A 23,169-nucleotide genomic window follows, 5' to 3' on the forward strand; every position below is an offset into this window, starting at 1 on the left:
TGGATACGCAAACAGTGCGGCACATGCAGAGGACTCAAACACAGAGACCGGAGCCAGACAAATAAAACAAACAAACAAACAAACAAACTGAAGTCCACAAATGCCACAAGGCCGTGAATGCATAGCAGCCCCGGCAGGGGTAATGACAGACATACCCTTTGCAGATGAAAAAGGTGACCCTGCTCAGTCTCTTGGTAATACTGCACCAACACGGTCAAGCCTCTTGTAGCATGTCATCAAGCTGGTTTTAGTCCTCTGGAGAGTTACACAAGTGGGTTGATTCATCTAGAGATTAAAATACAGATCAAACACAGGAGCGTATCCCACCATCCCAAAAAAAAAGTGAGCCAGCAACCTCTGCTACATATCCCTCTATGAAGTGAATTCCAAGCCCTTAGAATTCCAGAAATCCATAGACTCCAGCCTGCCTAGAGAACCCGGCAACTGACTGAAGGAAAAACAAAGCACTTACCCCCAAAGAGCAGCCCAGGCAGAAGGAGCTCTCTGACGGCATACTTGGGGCTCATATACCTTTTGGTCCCACCCAGCACCCAAACCCAATCACCTGGGAAAGGGGAGGGGCAAAGCACATGAAAGTAGAAAGAGGAGGAGCAGCAGCTGTGGTTTATTTACTTATTTATAAGACTTAGCTCAACAGCATGCAGAGGGCAGACAGGAGAACTGGGGTGTTTCTAGAAGCAACAATCCCCATGCTTTCGCTGCAGCTTTGAATATTGAAAGGACAACACAACCAAGCAAGTAACTGAAGCTTTTTCAGCTCGAATTAGCTCAAACTTTTATTTACGCAGAAAGAACAATCTAGGAGCAGAACAGATTATACGCCAACAAAATCAATTCCGTTCCACTCGCAGCAAAAATCACTTACTTCAGCAGGCTATCTGAGAACCAAAAGGCTATGCTGATGGGTCAAAACACACTACAGGACACTGGGGCCGGGCCCTCCGCTGCACCCACTTAAAACCCATCCCTACACTCACCAAGGTGCAACCCCAACCCGAACACAGACGCAGCATTTCAGCCTCAACACAGTTTCCAGAACTGCTGGAAAGCAAGCTTCATCCTCAGCGAGGCGTGCTCAGGCTGCACAGGAGGGGGCTTCGGGCACCTCTTTGCCTACCGAAGAAGACCGCCATCAGCACCTGCTTTGTTCCGATCCTAAAGGCTAACATCACAGCCCACGTCGCCTGGGACACCTGATAAACAGAAGAGAAAGCAGCCATACCGTTTTCAAGCCGTCCCTGCACGTGTCGCTCCTCGATGATCTGCAACCTCTTCTCAAATCCTCAACCGCTTCTGTGGAGAGCCTGCCATGGCACCTGCAAAGCAAGACCCTTCGCAGTCACCTCGTGCTACTTGGCAGTTCTGCTCCAATCCAGCTCACAAACAGCCCGCCCTTCCCGTGCTGCTCTTCAGAGTGCAGCTTGGCCCCTCTGAGCCTGTGCGACACACCTGTGAAACAAAAAGAAAAGCATAGGCTGAAGCAGCATCCAAAGCCACAGCACAGCTGGGACAGTTACTCTCATCTGCTCCCTAACCTCTGCTCCCTCACCTGCCCTCGAGGCAGATGCTTCCATCTGCTCTCTTAGGCCAGCTACAACACCCCTGAAATATCAACAGGATTTTTACTGTACTTTGTGCAGTTAAGTAACTGCAGTGACAACTGCACCCCTAAAGTACCTGCTACATCTGTTCATCGCTCACCTTGCCAAAAGCAGCTCCGGTCAAGTCCCGCGTTGTACACTGTGTTTCAGCTTTAACAAATGAAAACGGTCACAAGATAATCATTCAGCTGCCAGCATTAGCACCCATCCCTCAACAACACAAAGGGACCCCGTTTACAATATTATCATTTCGAAACAGCAGCCCCCATACCTCAGCACACCTCAGAAGTAGACCAAGCCAGTCACCGAGCTGCCTACGGAGCGCTGAACAGTTCCGGAAGGAGCTCTTTCCTGTGACAGGTTCCTCCAAAGGTTTACACTCTACTGGGGACAGGAGAGAAATAAAAATAAAAGTTTCAAAAACCCCTTATCTGTAAGCTTTCAAGATTCCACAGACCTCCTCCTCAAGCACACCGTTCAAGCACTATGCGAGCAGCTGCTCACAAGCAGCTCAACTCTTCCCCCCCACACGCACATCTGACAAACACCACAGAGATGACTGTGCCTGCTGCCCTTCAGTACGTGCGCAGAGGCAGACCAGATGTCTTCGCCAACACAGTCCGGACAATGTATTAGCACACCCATGCACTGCCACGTTAGCTGTCATCACTAACTGCCAGGCAGGACAGCTCCAGACCAAACACATACACACACAGCCACGCCACAAACACTACAAACAAAACACACAACACAAGGCGCAAGAAAAAGTGACCCCCGGAGGGAAGCCCTATGGCAACAGCAAGTCACAACAGGTGCTCTGCACCAGACCCAAGGAGAGACTCAAATGTCACGACACGCGACTGGAAGACACTGCCAGAACTGGGGTGATGGAGGCCTAAAAAGCCTTCCTTCAAGACAAGAGACCAGAAGGATGGGGACTGAAAACCCCATATGATTCAAAGATCGAAGCCGAAATTCCTTTAAGCGGTATATTCTTTATTGCAGCGCTGGATGCACGGGGGGATCTCTCCACCTATCGTGCATACCCAAAGCAGAAAGCAGTCTTGAATTTATACAATCAATCTATCAATATTCTACCGGCGCCTATACATATTCATTGCCTACCCCCGCCTTCCCTCGCTTCTCATGCTAATTAGCCTTTTGGCACCTTGCGCCTGAGTAGAGCCTCCCAAGAACTGTGGGCAGGGGCCTTTGGGACGTGGGCAGGGGTCTTTGGGAGGAAGACCCCGAGTCTTCCTCACATTGTACTTTTCACCTTTGGTCAGGAATCCGCTGAGTTGGCATGTTTCTTAATCGCAAGAGCTGGCTGTTGCTAATTCTTCCCTTTGTTGTGTCTTTATAATGAATTCCAACGTCCAGTTTTGAGATTTATAGTCCTTACATTTGTTTCTCTGTCCGTCTGCCGCTTCCTTATCGTGAGTTCCGGTGTCTTGTTTCGAGATATACAGTCCTTGTCTGGGGACTGTCCTTGCCTCCCCAATACCTCCTTAATCACATAAGACGACGCTTAGGAAATCAATTCCCAAGCAAGAGCTCCTGATGCGGCCCAGATGACTTCCACAAGAGCGAGGATGGAAACAGATGCGATCTCAAACCGAATATGATGCACGAGACCTGAAACAGAACTGCACTTCAAGCAGCGACTGCAAGACAAGAAGTGCTCGGATCAGAGCCACGATGACAAAACAAGCACTGAGGCCCTTCAGCACCGCTACCAAGTCGCCTGTCTGGTCTGTCCAGTGTAAAAAGCTAGAAGGATATCAAGACCCGAGAAGCACAGAACAGACATTGCAGAAGCAACACTACAGGACAGACGAACAGAAGGAAACTGTCCTGCCTGGCGCACGCACTCACGCTACAAAATAATCCCGCTGCTTCTATTAGCCTGGTGACCCAGCCACAAGCAGCCTGAACGTGACCCAGCCTGAACCACCCTCGCAGCGGCACCAAGTATTTTCAGCCAGCTGGCTCCACGCTGCTCTGGCTCCCAGCTCCCATTAGCCACCCCAGATATGCAGATACCAGGTGCCCCCCAACTTAGCTCTCAGGTTGCTGCATGGTAAATTCCCTCCGCCTCAAGAAATACACAGGCACTGGTCGTCATCTTAGTCAATTGCCAGGCTCATCATCAGCTGCAAAAACAGAGTACCAGCATTCACTAGCATGCCGGTCATGATGCCCACCTTCTCCACAACGCTGACTACTGCTGATGCAACATACAACTATGCTCACCTGTTCCTCTCCAAATCCAAGCTCCAACAGTGCAACCAGTATCATCCACACCACCTGGGAAAACAAAGGGATTAAATGATCGTTGCGTTCACAACACATCACCCAATGGTGTGGTTTTTTTGGTGTTGTTGTTTTTGTTATTGTTGGTTTTTGTGTGTGTGTTTCCTGTATTTATTTATTTTTTAGTCTGCTTTAGCTCAACGGCATGCAGAGTGCAGACAAGAAAACTGGGGTGTTTCTAGAAGCAACAATCCCCACGCTTTTGCTGTAGCTTTGAATATTAAAAGGACAATACGACCCAGCAAGTAACTGGAACTTTCTTACCTGGAATTAGCTCAAACTTTTCTTCACATTGAAAGAAAAATCTAGGAGCAGAACAGATTATACACCAACAAAATTGAGTCCATTTCATCCCCAGAAAAAAAATCACATGCTCTCATCCCCTCCTGTACCTCAGCCACTTGCCTACCCCACGTGGCACACGCTTCCATCTGTTCTCTTTACCCACTTATAGCACCTCTAAAAGGCAAACTGGAATTTTACTCTATTGGCTGTAGGAAAATAACTGCAGTGACAACCGCGCCCCAAACTGAGCCAGCAGCCCCTACTAAACATCCCTCTCCTAAGTGAATTCCAAGCACTTAAAATCCAGAAATCCATAGACTCCAGCCTGCCTAAACAACCCTGCAACGGACAGAAGGAAAAACAAAGCACTGTCCCCAAAAGAGCAGCCCAGGCAGAAGGAGCTCTCTGATGGCATGCCTGGGGCTCATATAGCATTTAGCCCCGCCCAGCACCCAAACCCAATCACCTGGGAAAGGGGAGGGGCAAAGCACATGAAAGTAGGAAGAGAGCAAAAGGAGCAGCTGTGTTTTGTTTTGTTTTCCTTTCCTTTCCTTTGTTTTTTAAAATCTGTTTTATCTCAAAAACATTCAGAGAGCAGACAAGAGACCTGTGGTGTTTCTAGAAGCAAAAATCCCCTTTTGCTTTTGCTGCAGCTTTTAATGTTGAACTGATAACGGCACCAAGCAAGTAACTGAAACTTCTTCAACTGGAATTAGTTTAAACACGCTCACCGTCATCTGCAAACACAGAGAACCAGCATTCACTAGCCCTAACCCTAACCCCAACCCTCACCCTAAACTCTAACCCTAGCCCCAGCTCTAGTCCCTAAGCCCAACCCTGGTTCCCGAGAACTTCATTTCCAGGCATGCTCTGGGCGCTCAACATGGCCTCCCGGAGGTCCGGAGGCCCAGAACTACATTGCCCGGCATGCTCGGGGCACCCAACATGGCCTCCCGGAAGTTCGGAGTCCCAGAACTACATCTCCCGGCATGCTCCGGGCAGTCAACACGGCCTACCGGAAGCCTGGTGCCGGAAAACTACACCTACCAGAATTCCCTGGACAGCCAGCACGGCCAATCAGAGGCCGAGTTTTCGAGAACTACATTTAACAGCGCTCACTGTAACCCTAGCCCTTCCCGCCCTTACACAAAAAAGCCTCAAGCCCTATCCCTAAACATCCTCGAAACCCCTACGGACCTAACCCAAACTATTTACCACACTAAACCCCTGAAGTCCTATGCCTAAAACCCCTAACCCAATAAATTAAGACGCTCAAATCCCAAACCCGCAAAATTGAGATGCTCAAATCCCAAACCCCCTTCCAAAAAAGAAAAAGAAAAATCAAGAAAAAAAAAATCAAACAAAACAAAAACAACAAAAGGGGTAGATCTGGTGGCATCTGCCCTGTAACCCTGCAAAAATCACGAGGGACCTAGAACAACAAAGCAAACGCACAAAATAACATTGACATCCTATCCATAAATGTGCTATAACAATTAATCACCTCCAAAGAGCTTCAAGCAATAAATGCACATACTACTAGATCGGTTTCCTCTAAAAGATCGTACCAGACCCTGACCCACCAAAAGAACCCTGCATGTAGCTAACAGAAGCATCAACAAAGCACTGACCCCAAAGAGCAGCCCGGGCAGAAGGAGCTCTCTGATGCCGTGCCTGGGGCTCCTATACCATTTGGCCCCGCCCAGCACCCAAACCCAATCACCTGGGAAAGAGGAGGGGGCAAACCACAAGAAAGAGAGCAGGAGCAGCAGCAGCTGTGTTCTTTTATTTATTTATTTATTTGTTTTTTTTTGTGCCTATCCCTAGTTTACAGCATGCAGAGTGCAGACAAAAGAACTGGGGTGTTTCTAGAAGCAAAATTTACCGTATTTATGCCTCAGCTTTGAACATAGAAAGGACAATACAACCAAGAAAGTAAATGAAATATTTTCCACGGGAATTAGCTCAAACGTTAGTGTTAGGTCAGAGGTTGGACTCAATGATCTTGAGGTCTCTTCCAACCTAGAAGATCTGTGATTCTGTGTGATTTACATATGAAGAAAAATCTAGGAGCGTAGGAAATTACACAGCAAAAAAAACAACGACGTAATAAGCAACGCGCATGCACGGCCCCGCGGCCGCCTGCAGTACTCGTTTCCCACCAGCAGGAGGCGGCAGAGGGCGCCCCCGGGCCCCACCGCGCATGCGCCCCCCTCGGCCGCCTGCAGTACTCGTTTTCCACCAGCAGGAGGCGGCAGAGGGCGCCCCCGGGCCTCACCGCGCATGCGCCCCCCTCGGCCGCCTGCAGTACTAGTTCTCCACCAGCAGGTGGCGGCAGAGGGCGCCCCCGGGGCCCCACCGCGCATGCGCGCCCCCCGGCCGCCTGCAATACCCGATTAAAACCAGCAGGTGGCGGCAGAGGGCGCCCGCGGGAGGCCTTGTCGGGCGGATCACAGCTCGCCTACTGTGCCATTCGGAGCTTGTGGCTGTATTTTTTCCAACGTATTTGCTACCCACACCCCGCGGGGCAGCTTGTCTTACAAAGAATTCTCTCTGTTAATATTCTCTTTAAGGCGGGCACGAAGCATCCACTGCTCTTCTAAGCAAGCAACCTTCCTTCTGTGCTCCCTTCGGGATGCAGGACTACGTGCACTCAGATTTATTCCACTCATTTTTCTTCCCCTTTTCATTGGCACAGTCTCCAAGGACGCCTGGCTTTCTTCTCACAGACTCGCGTCCGTTTCAGTGTAAGGCATCTTTTCCCTCCGCTGCTCTAATCCAAATTCAAATTATCCAGATAAAACAATAGCGAGGTAAGAGAGAACTGGCTGAGTTAAAGTCACCATCTTTCTGTAACTAATTTAGCAGACAGCTGTACCACATCAGAGGAGGAGGTTTAGATGCTAACCAGGTCAGGCACATCACGGTCAAGTGAGCGCCCCCGGAATCACTAAAGAAACTTAAGGAAGAATCTACTAGAAGAAAGCTGTCTCCTCTTACCACCACCTATTTAAAAGATAGTGTAGTACAGGCAGTTCTACGTGCATAAAACCACATACACACAGTATACCTGACCCAAGTAAATTCCCTCTGAGAAGTCCACCATTAAGCAAAAGAGGTGTATTGTGGTGACATACAGCTGCCGTGTAATGATCCTGAAGGGATGAATCGCCCTATGTATTCCAAGGTACTCCTGTGGTTCGTTTGTTTTTTTTTTCAAGTACGTTCAACGGTACAGATAAGTACGTTCCCGCTAAGAAAAGAGTTCAGAATTGTTTATAACGAGTTCGTTCCAAGTGTCACTTTCTCACTTAACGTAGTAATAAAGATACGCTGCTGCTTTTGGATTTTATTTCCTTCTTGAATCTCACTGGTGTAATTCCAATGGTCAAACAACCTCTTCCAGAAAGACCAGCCCACTGCTTCACAGGAGAAGGAAAAGATGTCTCACACACGCTGGCTAGTACTAAAAAGAGTAATAGGAAGAGAAGTTCAGGCCATCAATGTAAGTATGTTTCCCTGCCTCTTCTGCTGGCTGGTCAAGTGGAATCCTCAGGACAGCCCCAGTACCTTGTGAAGAGCTTCTTAACGCCAGCACAACTTCAACCTGTCTTTTAAAAGAAAGCTGTTAAAGGAGCAGGAGACTGTTTTTAAATGAGAACAACCGAAAATAAAATTATCTGAAGAGCCACTTACTACTGGCATATTACCGTTTAAAAGGAAAATATTAATTACGTGCAGGTGCTCCAGTCTTCGTTGCATTTTCTGTGATTCACAACATTACCTTTGAACAAAAGAGTAAGAGGAACGGAAGGGAGGATATTAACTCGGGTAACCAAGGATTTGGTAAGCTGGAACTTGGTGTCTTTAACACTTTAGCCTTGGAGCAAAAATGTACACCCTGTACAGGCTGAGCTGACTGATGAGGCAGGTGCTCCAGGGTACGTGCTACCGGGAGGTAAGTAACAAACACATTCCGCAGCTATTACCAGAAGTGGGGTTTCAGGATATGCAGACTGGTTTCACAAAAAATATTAGCGGTCTGTTGGTGACAGACAATTGGAGGAATTCAGCGCTGCCCATTACAGACTCCTCAGATCAGCACTTAACGAGAATTAATAAAACGGTTTATTTTTTTTTTTTATATATATATATATATATACACACACACACATATACACACACACACACACACACACACCCCTATGTTCAAAAAAATGCATACAGTTAAAATATCAAATTAGTGATCCGGTAACAACACTGTTCAAAACCAATCTCTTTTGTATGAACATTAAAATAAATGCACACTTTTAAAAGCATTTCTTTTTAGTGCTTCCAAAGCACAGCGTGTGCCAAGGCAAGGCCACCTGAAGAATCTCCGTCCTCCTCACGGGATGAAAGAGAACTGAAGTCAGGGACCTGGGAAGCCTCAGGTGCGCTTTCATAATGTCCGCAGATAAAAACAGAAGAGAGTCTGAGGTAGATTGTTTAGTAACCACCAAGTGGTAACAGTCACAGGGCTGTCTTTAGCTTTCATTAACACAACAGCAGTTTCTTTACTCTCGATCTACGCTGAATCTCAAGTTTAAAGGCATGGCTAGCAGTTCTCGGGAACAAGGCCCTCGTCTCTGTGCTGGCAACATGCAATATTACCAGTGCAGGTGTTTCTGGGAGTTTTGTTTGGTTGGTTGGTTTTTTATTGGGGGGGGGGGGGGGGGGGGGGGGACACAACAGATGGGATCTCTCCACAATGCAGACACTGTGTGCATTTGACAGTGCCCCATTTTAGTGCGATCCACTGCCTATTGCACGTAAAACGGCTAATGACAGTATTCAAGTGAGTAAATTCTCACCACCTGCAGGAGGGGCAGCAATGGTTATTTTTTTCAGCCTGTTGAGCAAAGAGCACCCTCCACAGGAAAAAAGCCACACCTTTCATAGCACGTCCCTAAGGTTACAGCCCAGCTTCTGCCGATAGAGGTTCGTAAAGTTAAAGCTCTGCTGCTTCTTCTCGGACTCTGACAGTAAGATCACTTGACCGCCAGGATGGCGAGGGCAACAGCTACGTCCTCTTCCACTCTTCTGCGGCACAGCAAACTCATTCCCGGTCCGTATTCCTCTGGCTGGTACACTATTATCTACCGTTCACCTGATTAACTCTGTTGGGTAGGCTGTTGAACTCTAGCTCCTCTAGCGTTCTCTCTAAGTGCTGTATTAAGACACGATTTTTAAACCTAGGGAAGTAATTTCATTTCTTCTTCCAAAAACAGCAGTTAAATAACTCAGTATTATTTGGCCACGACAAACAGTATTAGCGGAGGCTCTCTGTTTCCAGCATGGAAGAGCTTCCCTCATTTCTGACATCAGAATGGCAAATTTAATTTGATACAGCCATCTTTCCCCAACCCACGCAAATTCTGGGTCTTTCTTCCATAACCACCCGTATCTTTCTATTTCACACTTCAGCTCTAGGTAACGACCATTTACTTCAGAAAATACAACGGCAGTTTGACCGCTGAAACTGTAATAATTTAAGTATGTCAAAACAAAACACTTGTTTTGGAAAAGACTGAGATTTGCTATCATGAACAACGTTAGCGTTTAACTCCGAATCATTCGTATCTATACAAACCTTGCTCCTTCCCCTATAGCAAATTCAATGAAATACTTCTGAGTTTCCATCCGTCCTTGTACGTACCTCCTCAAGAAGAGAGAAGATTTTTTTCACGATCTTAAAGAAGAGATCCAAACAGATATTAGAAACAGATCTTGTAAATGCATTTTCAGTAAATCTCAACAGCCAAAGGAAAAACAACAAAGCCTAGAGTTTCCCATTTCTGCATACAGTAATGCACGTAAGAAAAAAAAGCCAGCATACCAATAATTTGAAGTGATATCGATTAGCTGATATTCAAATGTAACGCTGAATTTTGTTCTCTTAAAAGAGCAGTATCTAGAAACACCTGCCCTTGGAAAATGCAGACTAGGTTTAATCAGCAGAGAAGCCTTGTATCTCCACGAACACGCTGCCATGATCAGCAGTTAATAGAAACAAAGGGATACCGAGCCATGTTTCAACCTAGAGCTGTCATTTTTGAAAGCAGAGGTTTAAGATAACTACTCTTTACAAGATGACCGATCTATGTGGAGCATGAGCACGATTGTCTCGTATAAAGTTTAACAAAAAAAAAAAAAAGTAGCGCAAAAGAATGAACCGGACACCTTAGATGTGAAACAACAGTATTTTTTCATTGGTTTCTGTGTTTTCTTCTCTGAACCAACTATGAAAACACGAATGGTGCTGTGACTAAGCCTGCTTAAGAGTGCTGCAGTAAGGACGGTGAGGATATAAAGTTGGACTGTGAATACATGTACTTACTTTCTTGTTCTTCCACTACTTGTACACGAGTAATCAAAAATCATTCCAAATCTGAGGTTTTATTTTCAAAATAGATCCTCATTTCAAGAAAAAGTCTGCTGTACCCCTAGCCTATTTTTAATACACTAATAAAGAACTTACTTCTTCCACGTTTGCTAACCTCTTTCACCACTCTGATTTTAATACCAGCATCGCTTCCCTCCAACATTGTAGGTGTTATTTTAAATCAATTTGGCACAGATTCAGAAGTAGACTCCATCACTCGTTTTTGGTCATCTCCAGCCACGCTGTAATTTAGAGGCCCTCGAACAAGTGCATTGGTACCAGGTTTACGATCCAAGCCATCTTTGCATCATTTAAGCAATTGAACTCATCATGTAGAGAGTCTAAGTCACCAGGTGACATTTCATCCTCTCCCTTAACAGCTGGAACCGAAGAAGCCATTTGCACAGACAAGCCATCAATTTGCTCTTCCAGCAACTGACAGTTTTCTGCTTTCTTCTCTCCATTACCATCTTGGACAGTACTGATACCAGTGTCTGAAAATTAAGAAGGAGCTTAGTAGTGCATATAACTGCAGGATCAAAAAACACAGAAGGACGTTATTCTGCATCCCTTCTTGTTGAAAGTACTGTGGAGAGAGTTACTCAGCACTGTCAGATCACTTCAGTAGTTTTATTCACCCTTTGACGCAACCACAGGAATACCTCCTTTTGGGCTGCTACCGTCTCATATGACTGTCGTGAAGTTATTTGCTGTATTCCCATTTCAGTGACTAAAGCAAACTAAAGTTTCCCCTCCTTCCCCCAGTTCCAGCAAATTTTTCTTTCGACTCTGCTGCAACAGGTGGGTAAATTACTATTTGTGAGAAATTTAAAAATTTTTTTTTTTTTTTTACACACTTTCCTTCCCCACTTCTCCCTTCCCCACTATAGAATACACAAATGAGAATTAAAAGCTGAAATGAAATCCTTGCTACCGCCAAACCATCGTGGTGAAAGGTTTCAGCACTTTTTAGAAACAGTTCCAAATTATTGCTCATTCAGGACTTCGTTACCTATAGCAACAGCCTGTTTGTCTAAGCCGACCAAAGAAATTCAGTCCCAATTAACTCTAAAACTTACGTGTCCTTTTGAATTAACACGGAAAGCACGGAGACCTTTTTTTTTTTTTTCCTGCACACTATGTCCATTTATGACCACACAAGTTCCTGTACTACAACAACTCCAACACACCTTTATTTGTTGGCATGCCTTTGAGGTTCAGATATGGTGACGGAGATCCAGCAGCACAGGGTGGCCCTTTCCCACCAACATGGTTTGTCACAACAGTGACTGTGGCCGTCGCAATAGCGGCGACGTGCTACGCCTTCTCTCTTTAGTGATGCTGGAGTATTGGGCTCTCCAGGACGCTTGATCTTATTCTGAGGCCCAGCAACAAATTTATCTGCTTCATCTATCATCGTACCCTGAAAAGACTTTTTTTTTTTTTTTTTAATATAAGTAAAAAACAATTGCTTTGTCAATTCACTACCAGAGTATTTGCCTCCGTGTTACAATTCAGTTACTTTTCAAATAATGATACAGCAGATAGCAAGACTTCTCCTACCTTCTCATCCTGTTTGAACAGACTGCCAAGTGTATGAAGAAGCCTTTTTGGTTGATCTGGATCAATCTCCCGAAGGGGTGAAGGCATCATTTTCAACTACTCCTGATGATTTCCCCTTTGAGCAACAGGAACGCCGTGAAGGCAGTCTGCAGCAGAACAAGGTATCTAAATTTAGTCTACCTTAAGACTAAGGAAATACAAGCCTCGCATGCTTCCATTTCCAGTGTTAGCATTTAAGATCTAGAAATCACTATTTCCTCCCTCTACAAAACAAAGGAAAAGCAAAAGGCAAATAAAGCCCCTCTTTCCTTTCACCATCACTATAAGAACATCTACTGCATCCTGTTGCACAGGAAAGCTCACCCATGAAACTGAATTTTCAAATTCCAAGCACGCACAACATGTTTTGTGACAGAAGGCAGAAATTTCATTCTTTTCCTTCGGAATCTAGGGAAGGACGACTGACCCAAGAAACGATGCAAAGTCTACTTCCTCTCCCACACCGAGGACAGAAACACTACTTAGGTGAATTAAATAGCTGTACCAGAATATTAATAAATAATTGTGTCCATTTACCTTCATCCTGCCCCACGATATCCCTGTGTGTTTTCAGAAGATTGGTTCTCATTCCGGTTAGCTGATCTAGAAGACTGTGACAAGACATATCATATGCATTTCTGAATGCCCGTGGCTTCAAATCCTAGTTTTATAATAAAACAAGTAACTTTCAGTTAACCCGCGAGTTCTCACGCACAAAGAAATTGCTCTGTGGGCTGTACTACCGTTAACTACTAAAAAACAAAACAAAACAAAAAAAAATTCCAAAACAACTTCAGACATTCTGAACGTATTCTGAAACAACTTTCTTTCCATCTCTCCGGAAAGAGCTTTCCTCCTATCTGTGACAAAGGAAAAAAAAAAAAAAAAAAAAGTTGTGATCGCGGGAGTCGTTACACAAAGCCACACTCTGTGAATTCACTACTACAGTTAAGATCATTTTTAGTCAAAAATACCTCGGCAGCAATGCTATCACTGCAAACATAGCGTTGCCAAAAAAAAAAAAAAAAAGAAATTCAACTCAAGATATAGGAGAGGGCGAGCTAAAAGCACAAATAACATGACCGATGGAGGCTGCAACAACCACCTGGTAGATGGTTGTCCACAGCCCTCGGATTGCACGGTCGTCTTTCCTGACAAACGAATACTGAAAAAGAAATACTGAATACTTTTCAGAATACTGAAAAGAACAGAAAAGATACACCGTGTGTCCGCAAAAGCCTTCGGGGAGACTACTGAAAGGAAAACCAAACCAAAAAACTAGGAACAGCAAGTGGCGTATACGTCAGTTTTGTTAACAGAGCACCACTAATGTACCAGGAATTTCCACATTCTTCGCCCCTCCTCTACCTTGAAAATGTCACCCAATTCTGTCAGTGTCTTCACCATCAGCATTTATTTATTTATTTCGTTTTTCACGTGGACATCCGAGGAAAACATTTCGAGTACCCTGTCATCGAGGAAGAAGAGGAGAGGGGGGGGAAAAAAAAAAAAAAAAAAAAGAGAGATGAGGGGGGAAGAAGCACTGCCATTCCTTTCCTCGGTAATGCAAGCAAAAAGCTCAGGCGCTCAGCAACAACGTGCTTTGAAAGATAAAACACAGAAGAAACTGCACGTTATTTAGTCTCAGCTACAGAGTCACGTGTATTTGTACCTGCTCATTTATTCATCTGCCAGTGTATTTTAGTACAAACGCTACAGAACATAGAAACCGCAAGGTTACTACTACCTTTTGTGACCGACGCGATCTTTGGCAGGAACAGCTATCGAAAAAGAACCAACAAAATCCCCTTCGTCGACAGCCATCCGAACCTTTATCGTCTAACAGCAGTCCTACAAACATCCCCTGGGATGCTCAACTCCTGAAACTTTCTGTTCAACTTGAGGCAGAACAAGCCCTTACCCTGGGCACCTTCACCCAGCTCTCCACTGCTAGCAGAGTAGCACCCTGATACTGTCCAGGACGCGCTGCAGCAGCCTACTCGCTTACGCGTATTTACTGCAGCCTGGTTCGAGACGCGCACAGAGGGACCCACGAAAAATCCACCCTTTCCTTCAGAGAAGTAAATACATACATACATACGGACGACACGGTAAGGAAGAAAAGCTGAACACACAGCATGCGGTCCTTTACCGTGGGGCAGATCCAGCATCAGCACAAGGAGCTTTGGGGCACGTGAGCGATCATCTACACCGGCCATCGCGACAAGCCAAACTCACGCACACGAGCCTCGACCTAAAAACACAGAACACATTAAGTTCCTTTATAGCTTATGGAAGTAACAACCAGCATCTTAGATGCAGTTGGATAGTTGGATTGCATCAGCTTAGGGACTGCCTCCTTCAAAACGCACAGGGGGGTGGGGAAACCAGTCTTGGAAACCTGTTGCCTAACAGGAAGGAGACTGTTGTCTTCTCCTCCATAGGTGACGTTCTTCCAAGCATCGTCCTGCTCCTGGATTTTACCAGCCGCGACGGGATGGTCCTACCGGCGTGAGTCGGGAACGCTTCCCACGGGGTTTCTGTGACACTGAAGTAAGTTTTCCGCAGGTACAAGTAACGCAGCACGAGACGGCAAGGAAGCTAAGGCACCGTCTGCAGCACAGCACGTGTGCGATATTGGGCCTGAGGGGACCAGTCAAAGCCTGCAGTAATCGCTGAACAGGTGGGCAAGCAGGGAGCCCTACGGGAAACAAAGCTCACGTTCTGCAAAGCTCTTTTCCCGTCAAGAAGACGGCCTTTTCTATTCAGCGCATTTACTGAACTTTAGGCTACTTCCCATTCGCTTTGGCAAGTTAGCCTTTGCGTAAGCCAAGAGGTTTTAAACTGCCAAGCACCACTGATGGTTCTTGTTCTCCAACAACAGGGAATTTCAATCAGGGCACTCGTTAACAGGAAAGCCTGGCTCTGTTTCACACAAATCACGTACCTAAACCACGGAGACAGGAGTCTGCAGGAAGAACTCTTTAAAAGGTGAACTTAAAGAGAAGGATACTACTCATTTTTCCACAACTTCTGCAAGGACTGCGGCAAAAAAAGGCTGAACCAGGGACGTCTCTATCATCATCCCCTCTAGAATTCAGCAACTCCATACAGTTATGGGGCAAATACCACAGCTGCAGCGCAAGACAAACAAAGACCTCGAAGGTCACGTTTCTGCCTGCGTACCGAGTTCCGCTGGGAAGACCCCCCACCTCTGGAAAGACCCCCAGCCGCTCAACTCCCAAGCAACATTGCCACGGCCAGTGCTTACGCAGAGTTTTGCTCTCTCTCGCTGCTCAGTACAGGCCCAAGGCCTCCTTTATTGCACACAGTTCAAGCAAAACTCTTGGGACATAACCAAGAGACAGACAGACAGACAGACAGAAATTGCCTCTCACGTCTGTCCTCACTGACCGCAACCAGCGTCCTGGAAAGCCCCGCAAGCACCGGTCTATTCCTAGGACAACTCCGAAAGCTGAGGCGGGACAAAGTTTAGCCTCTCGTACCAAAGACTGAGCAACAGACAGAGCCTGACAGGCCAGTTCATTCTAGGTCTAAGAGGCTACTACGACTCGGCAGGCACTACGTGCCTTCCTTCCCTTTGCGCTTCCCAGCGCCGAGCAGCTCGCGCTTCCGCAAATTCAATGAAGCCTTGGAGCCGGGGCTGCAGGAAGCTTACGAGCACGCCTTGATTCCACCCCGAGGTCGCTGCGACTTACCTGGGCAGTCGGGACGGACGGGCTGCTCTCTCTCCTGAGAACCCTGCGACCGCAGCACGCCAGCTGCGGCTTTCCTCGCTTTACCCGGTGCCCCACCTTCGCTCGGCAACAAACCCCGCAGGGGTCCTAGCGGCGGGGAGCTGCTTCTGCCCCGGTGAACCGCAGCACAAGGAGAGAGCCGGCTGTCAGGACGCAGGGAGAGGAAAGCCTCCGAGGCGCGGCGCGGCGCAGCCCAACGATCAAGCGCAGCGAGGACCCGCGCCCGGCCTCAACACCCCCCGCCCCTCCCGGCCCGACGCTCCGAGGAGGCACCCCCGGAGGCTCTCGCTCGCCTCACCGCCGGCAACCGCGCTCGCCGCCAGCGGCAACCTGCGCCTCCCGGCGCGCACGGCCCGGCCCCGGCCCGGCCCCGGCCCGGCCGCGCAGCCCGGAGCCCACGTGGCCGCCCGGCAGCGCAGAACTACAGCTCCCAGCATGCCTCGGGACGGAGCAGTCCAGCCAATCCAGAGGGGCGTCGGCCACGCGCACGCAACGGCACCTCCTCCTGCTGCCCTCTCTGCCCCCCCCCGCCGCCGCAGCCGCCCCCCTCTCCCCTGTCCCCTCTCCCCCAGCCCCCCGAAGCCGCCCCAGCTCCTCTCGTGCTCCGAGCATCTCCAGCATTTCAGGAACTGGAACCCTGGAACCGCTGACGTCTGGCACGTGTCAGAAACGTGGCAGGAGACGTACTCTGCTGTCGCAAGGCACTTGCAAAGCCGGCCCGACAGCTGAAGCAGACTCACACAGTCCACCGAGCAACTCGGGGCCCCCACTGCTGTCCACTCACCCTCATGCTTCGTTCAAGCTTCCGTGCCTACGCCCTGAGCTACAAGAAACAAAGAGAGAAGGTCACATCCACAATGGATACGCAAACAGTGCGGCACATGCAGAGGACTCAAACACAGAGACCGGAGCCAGACAAATAAAACAAACAAACAAACAAACAAACAAACTGAAGTCCACAAATGCCACAAGGCCGTGAATGCATAGCAGCCCCGGCAGGGGTAATGACAGACATACCCTTTGCAGATGAAAAAGGTGACCCTGCTCAGTCTCTTGGTAATACTGCACCAACACGGTCAAGCCTCTTGTAGCATGTCATCAAGCTGGTTTTAGTCCTCTGGAGAGTTACACAAGTGGGTTGATTCATCTAGAGATTAAAATACAGATCAAACACAGGAGCGTATCCCACCATCCCAAAAAAAAAGTGAGCCAGCAACCTCTGCTACATATCCCTCTATGAAGTGAATTCCAAGCCCTTAGAATTCCAGAAATCCATAGACTCCAGCCTGCCTAGAGAACCCGGCAACTGACTGAAGGAAAAACAAAGCACTTACCCCCAAAGAGCAGCCCAGGCAGAAGGAGCTCTCTGACGGCATACTTGGGGCTCATATACCTTTTGGTCCCACCCAGCACCCAAACCCAATCACCTGGGAAAGGGGAGGGGCAAAGCACATGAAAGTAGAAAGAGGAGGAGCAGCAGCTGTGGTTTATTTACTTATTTATAAGACTTAGCTCAACAGCATGCAGAGGGCAGACAGGAGAACTGGGGTGTTTCTAGAAGCAACAATCCCCATGCTTTCGCTGCAGCTTTGAATATTGAAAGGACAACACAACCAAGCAAGTAACTGAAGCTTTTTCAGCTCGAATTAGCTCAAACTTTTATTTACGCAGAAAGAACAATCTAGGAGCAGAACAGATTATACGCCAACAAAATCAATTCTGTTCCACTCGCAGCAAAAATCACTTACTTCAGCAGGCTATCTGAGAACCAAAAGGCTATGCTGATGGGTCAAAACACACTACAGGACACTGGGGCCGGGCCCTCCGCTGCACCCACTTAAAACCCATCCCTACACTCACCAAGGTGCAACCCCAACCCGAACACAGACGCAGCATTTCAGCCTCAACACAGTTTCCAGAACTGCTGGAAAGCAAGCTTCATCCTCAGCGAGGCGTGCTCAGGCTGCACAGGAGGGGGCTTCGGGCACCTCTTTGCCTACCGAAGAAGACCGCCATCAGCACCTGCTTTGTTCCGATCCTAAAGGCTAACATCACAGCCCACGTCGCCTGGGACACCTGATAAACAGAAGAGAAAGCAGCCATACCGTTTTCAAGCCGTCCCTGCACGTGTCGCTCCTCGATGATCTGCAACCTCTTCTCAAATCCTCAACCGCTTCTGTGGAGAGCCTGCCATGGCACCTGCAAAGCAAGACCCTTCGCAGTCACCTCGTGCTACTTGGCAGTTCTGCTCCAATCCAGCTCACAAACAGCCCGCCCTTCCCGTGCTGCTCTTCAGAGTGCAGCTTGGCCCCTCTGAGCCTGTGCGACACACCTGTGAAACAAAAAGAAAAGCATAGGCTGAAGCAGCATCCAAAGCCACAGCACAGCTGGGACAGTTACTCTCATCTGCTCCCTAACCTCTGCTCCCTCACCTGCCCTCGAGGCAGATGCTTCCATCTGCTCTCTAAGGCCAGCTACAACACCCCTGAAATATCAACAGGATTTTTACTGTACTTTGTGCAGTTAAGTAACTGCAGTGACAACTGCACCCCTAAAGTACCTGCTACATCTGTTCATCGCTCACCTTGCCAAAAGCAGCTCCGGTCAAGTCCCGCGTTGTACACTGTGTTTCAGCTTTAACAAATGAAAACGGTCACAAGATAATCATTCAGCTGCCAGCATTAGCACCCATCCCTCAACAACACAAAGGGACCCCGTTTACAATATTATCATTTCGAAACAGCAGCCCCCATACCTCAGCACACCTCAGAAGTAGACCAAGCCAGTCACCGAGCTGCCTACGGAGCGCTGAACAGTTCCGGAAGGAGCTCTTTCCTGTGACAGGTTCCTCCAAAGGTTTACACTCTACTGGGGACAGGAGAGAAATAAAAATAAAAGTTTCAAAAACCCCTTATCTGTAAGCTTTCAAGATTCCACAGACCTCCTCCTCAAGCACACCGTTCAAGCACTATGCGAGCAGCTGCTCACAAGCAGCTCAACTCTTCCCCCCCACACGCACATCTGACAAACACCACAGAGATGACTGTGCCTGCTGCCCTTCAGTACGTGCGCAGAGGCAGACCAGATGTCTTCGCCAACACAGTCCGGACAATGTATTAGCACACCCATGCACTGCCACGTTAGCTGTCATCACTAACTGCCAGGCAGGACAGCTCCAGACCAAACACATACACACACAGCCACGCCACAAACACTACAAACAAAACACACAACACAAGGCGCAAGAAAAAGTGACCCCCGGAGGGAAGCCCTATGGCAACAGCAAGTCACAACAGGTGCTCTGCACCAGACCCAAGGAGAGACTCAAATGTCACGACACGCGACTGGAAGACACTGCCAGAACTGGGGTGATGGAGGCCTAAAAAGCCTTCCTTCAAGACAAGAGACCAGAAGGATGGGGACTGAAAACCCCATATGATTCAAAGATCGAAGCCGAAATTCCTTTAAGCGGTATATTCTTTATTGCAGCGCTGGATGCACGGGGGGATCTCTCCACCTATCGTGCATACCCAAAGCAGAAAGCAGTCTTGAATTTATACAATCAATCTATCAATATTCTACCGGCGCCTATACATATTCATTGCCTACCCCCGCCTTCCCTCGCTTCTCATGCTAATTAGCCTTTTGGCACCTTGCGCCTGAGTAGAGCCTCCCAAGAACTGTGGGCAGGGGCCTTTGGGACGTGGGCAGGGGTCTTTGGGAGGAAGACCCCGAGTCTTCCTCACATTGTACTTTTCACCTTTGGTCAGGAATCCGCTGAGTTGGCATGTTTCTTAATCGCAAGAGCTGGCTGTTGCTAATTCTTCCCTTTGTTGTGTCTTTATAATGAATTCCAACGTCCAGTTTTGAGATTTATAGTCCTTACATTTGTTTCTCTGTCCGTCTGCCGCTTCCTTATCGTGAGTTCCGGTGTCTTGTTTCGAGATATACAGTCCTTGTCTGGGGACTGTCCTTGCCTCCCCAATACCTCCTTAATCACATAAGACGACGCTTAGGAAATCAATTCCCAAGCAAGAGCTCCTGATGCGGCCCAGATGACTTCCACAAGAGCGAGGATGGAAACAGATGCGATCTCAAACCGAATATGATGCACGAGACCTGAAACAGAACTGCACTTCAAGCAGCGACTGCAAGACAAGAAGTGCTCGGATCAGAGCCACGATGACAAAACAAGCACTGAGGCCCTTCAGCACCGCTACCAAGTCGCCTGTCTGGTCTGTCCAGTGTAAAAAGCTAGAAGGATATCAAGACCCGAGAAGCACAGAACAGACATTGCAGAAGCAACACTACAGGACAGACGAACAGAAGGAAACTGTCCTGCCTGGCGCACGCACTCACGCTACAAAATAATCCCGCTGCTTCTATTAGCCTGGTGACCCAGCCACAAGCAGCCTGAACGTGACCCAGCCTGAACCACCCTCGCAGCGGCACCAAGTATTTTCAGCCAGCTGGCTCCACGCTGCTCTGGCTCCCAGCTCCCATTAGCCACCCCAGATATGCAGATACCAGGTGCCCCCCAACTTAGCTCTCAGGTTGCTGCATGGTAAATTCCCTCCGCCTCAAGAAATACACAGGCACTGGTCGTCATCTTAGTCAATTGCCAGGCTCATCATCAGCTGCAAAAACAGAGTACCAGCATTCACTAGCATGCCGGTCATGATGCCCACCTTCTCCACAACGCTGACTACTGCTGATGCAACATACAACTATGCTCACCTGTTCCTCTCCAAATCCAAGCTCCAACAGTGCAACCAGTATCATCCACACCACCTGGGAAAACAAAGGGATTAAATGATCGTTGCGTTCACAACACATCACCCAATGGTGTGGTTTTTTTGGTGTTGTTGTTTTTGTTATTGTTGGTTTTTGTGTGTGTGTTTCCTGTATTTATTTATTTTTTAGTCTGCTTTAGCTCAACGGCATGCAGAGTGCAGACAAGAAAACTGGGGTGTTTCTAGAAGCAACAATCCCCACGCTTTTGCTGTAGCTTTGAATATTAAAAGGACAATACGACCCAGCAAGTAACTGGAACTTTCTTACCTGGAATTAGCTCAAACTTTTCTTCACATTGAAAGAAAAATCTAGGAGCAGAACAGATTATACACCAACAAAATTGAGTCCATTTCATCCCCAGAAAAAAAATCACATGCTCTCATCCCCTCCTGTACCTCAGCCGCTTGCCTACCCCACGTGGCACACGCTTCCATCTGTTCTCTTTACCCACTTATAGCACCTCTAAAAGGCAAACTGGAATTTTACTCTATTGGCTGTAGGAAAATAACTGCAGTGACAACCGCGCCCCAAACTGAGCCAGCAGCCCCTACTAAACATCCCTCTCCTAAGTGAATTCCAAGCACTTAAAATCCAGAAATCCATAGACTCCAGCCTGCCTAAACAACCCTGCAACGGACAGAAGGAAAAACAAAGCACTGTCCCCAAAAGAGCAGCCCAGGCAGAAGGAGCTCTCTGATGGCATGCCTGGGGCTCATAGAGCATTTAGCCCCGCCCAGCACCCAAACCCAATCACCTGGGAAAGGGGAGGGGCAAAGCACATGAAAGTAGGAAGAGAGCAAAAGGAGCAGCTGTGTTTTGTTTTGTTTTGTTTTCCTTTCCTTTCCTTTCCTTTGTTTTTTAAAATCTGTTTTATCTCAAAAACATTCAGAGAGCAGACAAGAGACCTGTGGTGTTTCTAGAAGCAAAAATCCCCTTTTGCTTTTGCTGCAGCTTTTAATGTTGAACTGATAACGGCACCAAGCAAGTAACTGAAACTTCTTCAACTGGAATTAGTTTAAACACGCTCACCGTCATCTGCAAACACAGAGAACCAGCATTCACTAGCCCTAACCCTAACCCCAACCCTCACCCTAAACTCTAACCCTAGCCCCAGCCCTAGTCCCTAAGCCCAACCCTGGTTCCCGAGAACTTCATTTCCAGGCATGCTCTGGGCGCTCAACATGGCCTCCCGGAGGTCCGGAGGCCCAGAACTACATTGCCCGGCATGCTCCGGGCACCCAACATGGCCTCCCGGAAGTTCGGAGTCCCAGAACTACATCTCCCGCCATGCTCCGGGCAGTCAACACGGCCTACCGGAAGCCTGGTGCCGGAAAACTACACCTACCAGAATTCCCTGGACAGCCAGCACGGCCAATCAGAGGCCGAGTTTTCGAGAACTACATTTAACAGCGCTCACTGTAACCCTAGCCCTTCCCGCCCTTACACAAAAAAGCCTCAAGCCCTATCCCTAAACATCCTCGAAACCCCTACGGACCTAACCCAAACTATTTACCACACTAAACCCCTGAAGTCCTATGCCTAAAACCCCTAACCCAATAAATTAAGACGCTCAAATCCCAAACCCGCAAAATTGAGATGCTCAAATCCCAAACCCCCTTCCAAAAAAGAAAAAGAAAAATCAAGAAAAAAAAAAATCAAACAAAACAAAAACAACAAAAGGGGTAGATCTGGTGGCATCTGCCCTGTAACCCTGCAAAAATCACGAGGGACCTAGAACAACAAAGCAAACGCACAAAATAACATTGACATCCTATCCATAAATGTGCTATAACAATTAATCACCTCCAAAGAGCTTCAAGCAATAAATGCACATACTACTAGATCGGTTTCCTCTAAAAGATCGTACCAGACCCTGACCCACCAAAAGAACCCTGCATGTAGCTAACAGAAGCATCAACAAAGCACTGACCCCAAAGAGCAGCCCGGGCAGAAGGAGCTCTCTGATGGCATGCCTGGGGCTCCTATACCATTTGGCCCCGCCCAGCACCCAAACCCAATCACCTGGGAAAGAGGAGGGGGCAAACCACAAGAAAGAGAGCAGGAGCAGCAGCAGCTGTGTTCTTTTATTTATTTATTTATTTGTTTTTTTTTGTGCCTATCCCTAGTTTACAGCATGCAGAGTGCAGACAAAAGAACTGGGGTGTTTCTAGAAGCAAAATTTACCGTATTTATGCCTCAGCTTTGAACATAGAAAGGACAATACAACCAAGAAAGTAAATGAAATATTTTCCACGGGAATTAGCTCAAACGTTAGTGTTAGGTCAGAGGTTGGACTCAATGATCTTGAGGTCTCTTCCAACCTAGAAGATCTGTGATTCTGTGTGATTTACATATGAAGAAAAATCTAGGA

At 47.7% G+C, this 23,169-nt stretch overlaps 1 protein-coding gene and 2 long non-coding RNA genes across 6 annotated transcripts; all 3 read right to left on the reverse strand.

The window, feature by feature from the left end:
- Positions 1 to 770: 770 nt before the first annotated feature.
- On the reverse strand, positions 771 to 9,159 carry LOC311436746 (uncharacterized protein; the record flags this gene model as incomplete). The annotated part of the gene is made up of 8 exons (XM_084519210.1): positions 771 to 1,134; positions 1,244 to 1,337; positions 1,723 to 1,772; positions 1,894 to 2,006; positions 3,876 to 3,929; positions 4,200 to 4,240; positions 5,852 to 5,943; positions 9,151 to 9,159. 6 exons carry the CDS (start codon positions 9,157 to 9,159, stop codon positions 1,743 to 1,745), a joined length of 339 nt encoding a protein of 112 aa, XP_084375336.1. The 3' UTR covers positions 771 to 1,134; positions 1,244 to 1,337; positions 1,723 to 1,742.
- A 1,289-nt stretch (positions 9,160 to 10,448) lies between these two features.
- Positions 10,449 to 17,151, reverse strand: LOC311435404. Of its 2 annotated transcripts, XR_014692106.1 has the most exons (8): positions 17,022 to 17,151; positions 16,789 to 16,827; positions 15,966 to 16,111; positions 14,399 to 14,500; positions 13,615 to 13,714; positions 12,784 to 12,857; positions 12,208 to 12,353; positions 10,449 to 11,138 (listed from the first exon to the last, which is right to left on the reverse strand). It is a non-coding gene; the product is annotated as an uncharacterized lncRNA (long non-coding RNA). The 2 variants fall into 2 exon arrangements; XR_014692107.1 differs by lacking the exons at positions 16,789 to 16,827; positions 17,022 to 17,151 and having other exon boundaries at positions 15,966 to 16,232.
- A 2,312-nt stretch (positions 17,152 to 19,463) lies between these two features.
- On the reverse strand, positions 19,464 to 22,762 carry LOC311435405. Of its 3 annotated transcripts, none has more exons than XR_014692108.1 (4): positions 22,729 to 22,762; positions 21,066 to 21,106; positions 20,742 to 20,795; positions 19,464 to 20,641 (listed from the first exon to the last, which is right to left on the reverse strand). It is a non-coding gene; the product is annotated as an uncharacterized lncRNA (long non-coding RNA). The 3 variants fall into 3 exon arrangements; XR_014692109.1 differs by lacking the exon at positions 22,729 to 22,762 and adding an exon at positions 21,933 to 22,011; XR_014692110.1 differs by lacking the exon at positions 22,729 to 22,762 and having other exon boundaries at positions 21,066 to 21,259.
- Between the last annotated feature and the right edge of the window lie 407 nt (positions 22,763 to 23,169).

This window comes from Aythya ferina (genome assembly GCF_964211825.1).
Source record: "Aythya ferina genome assembly, chromosome: 4".
NCBI lineage: Eukaryota > Metazoa > Chordata > Aves > Anseriformes > Anatidae > Aythya > Aythya ferina.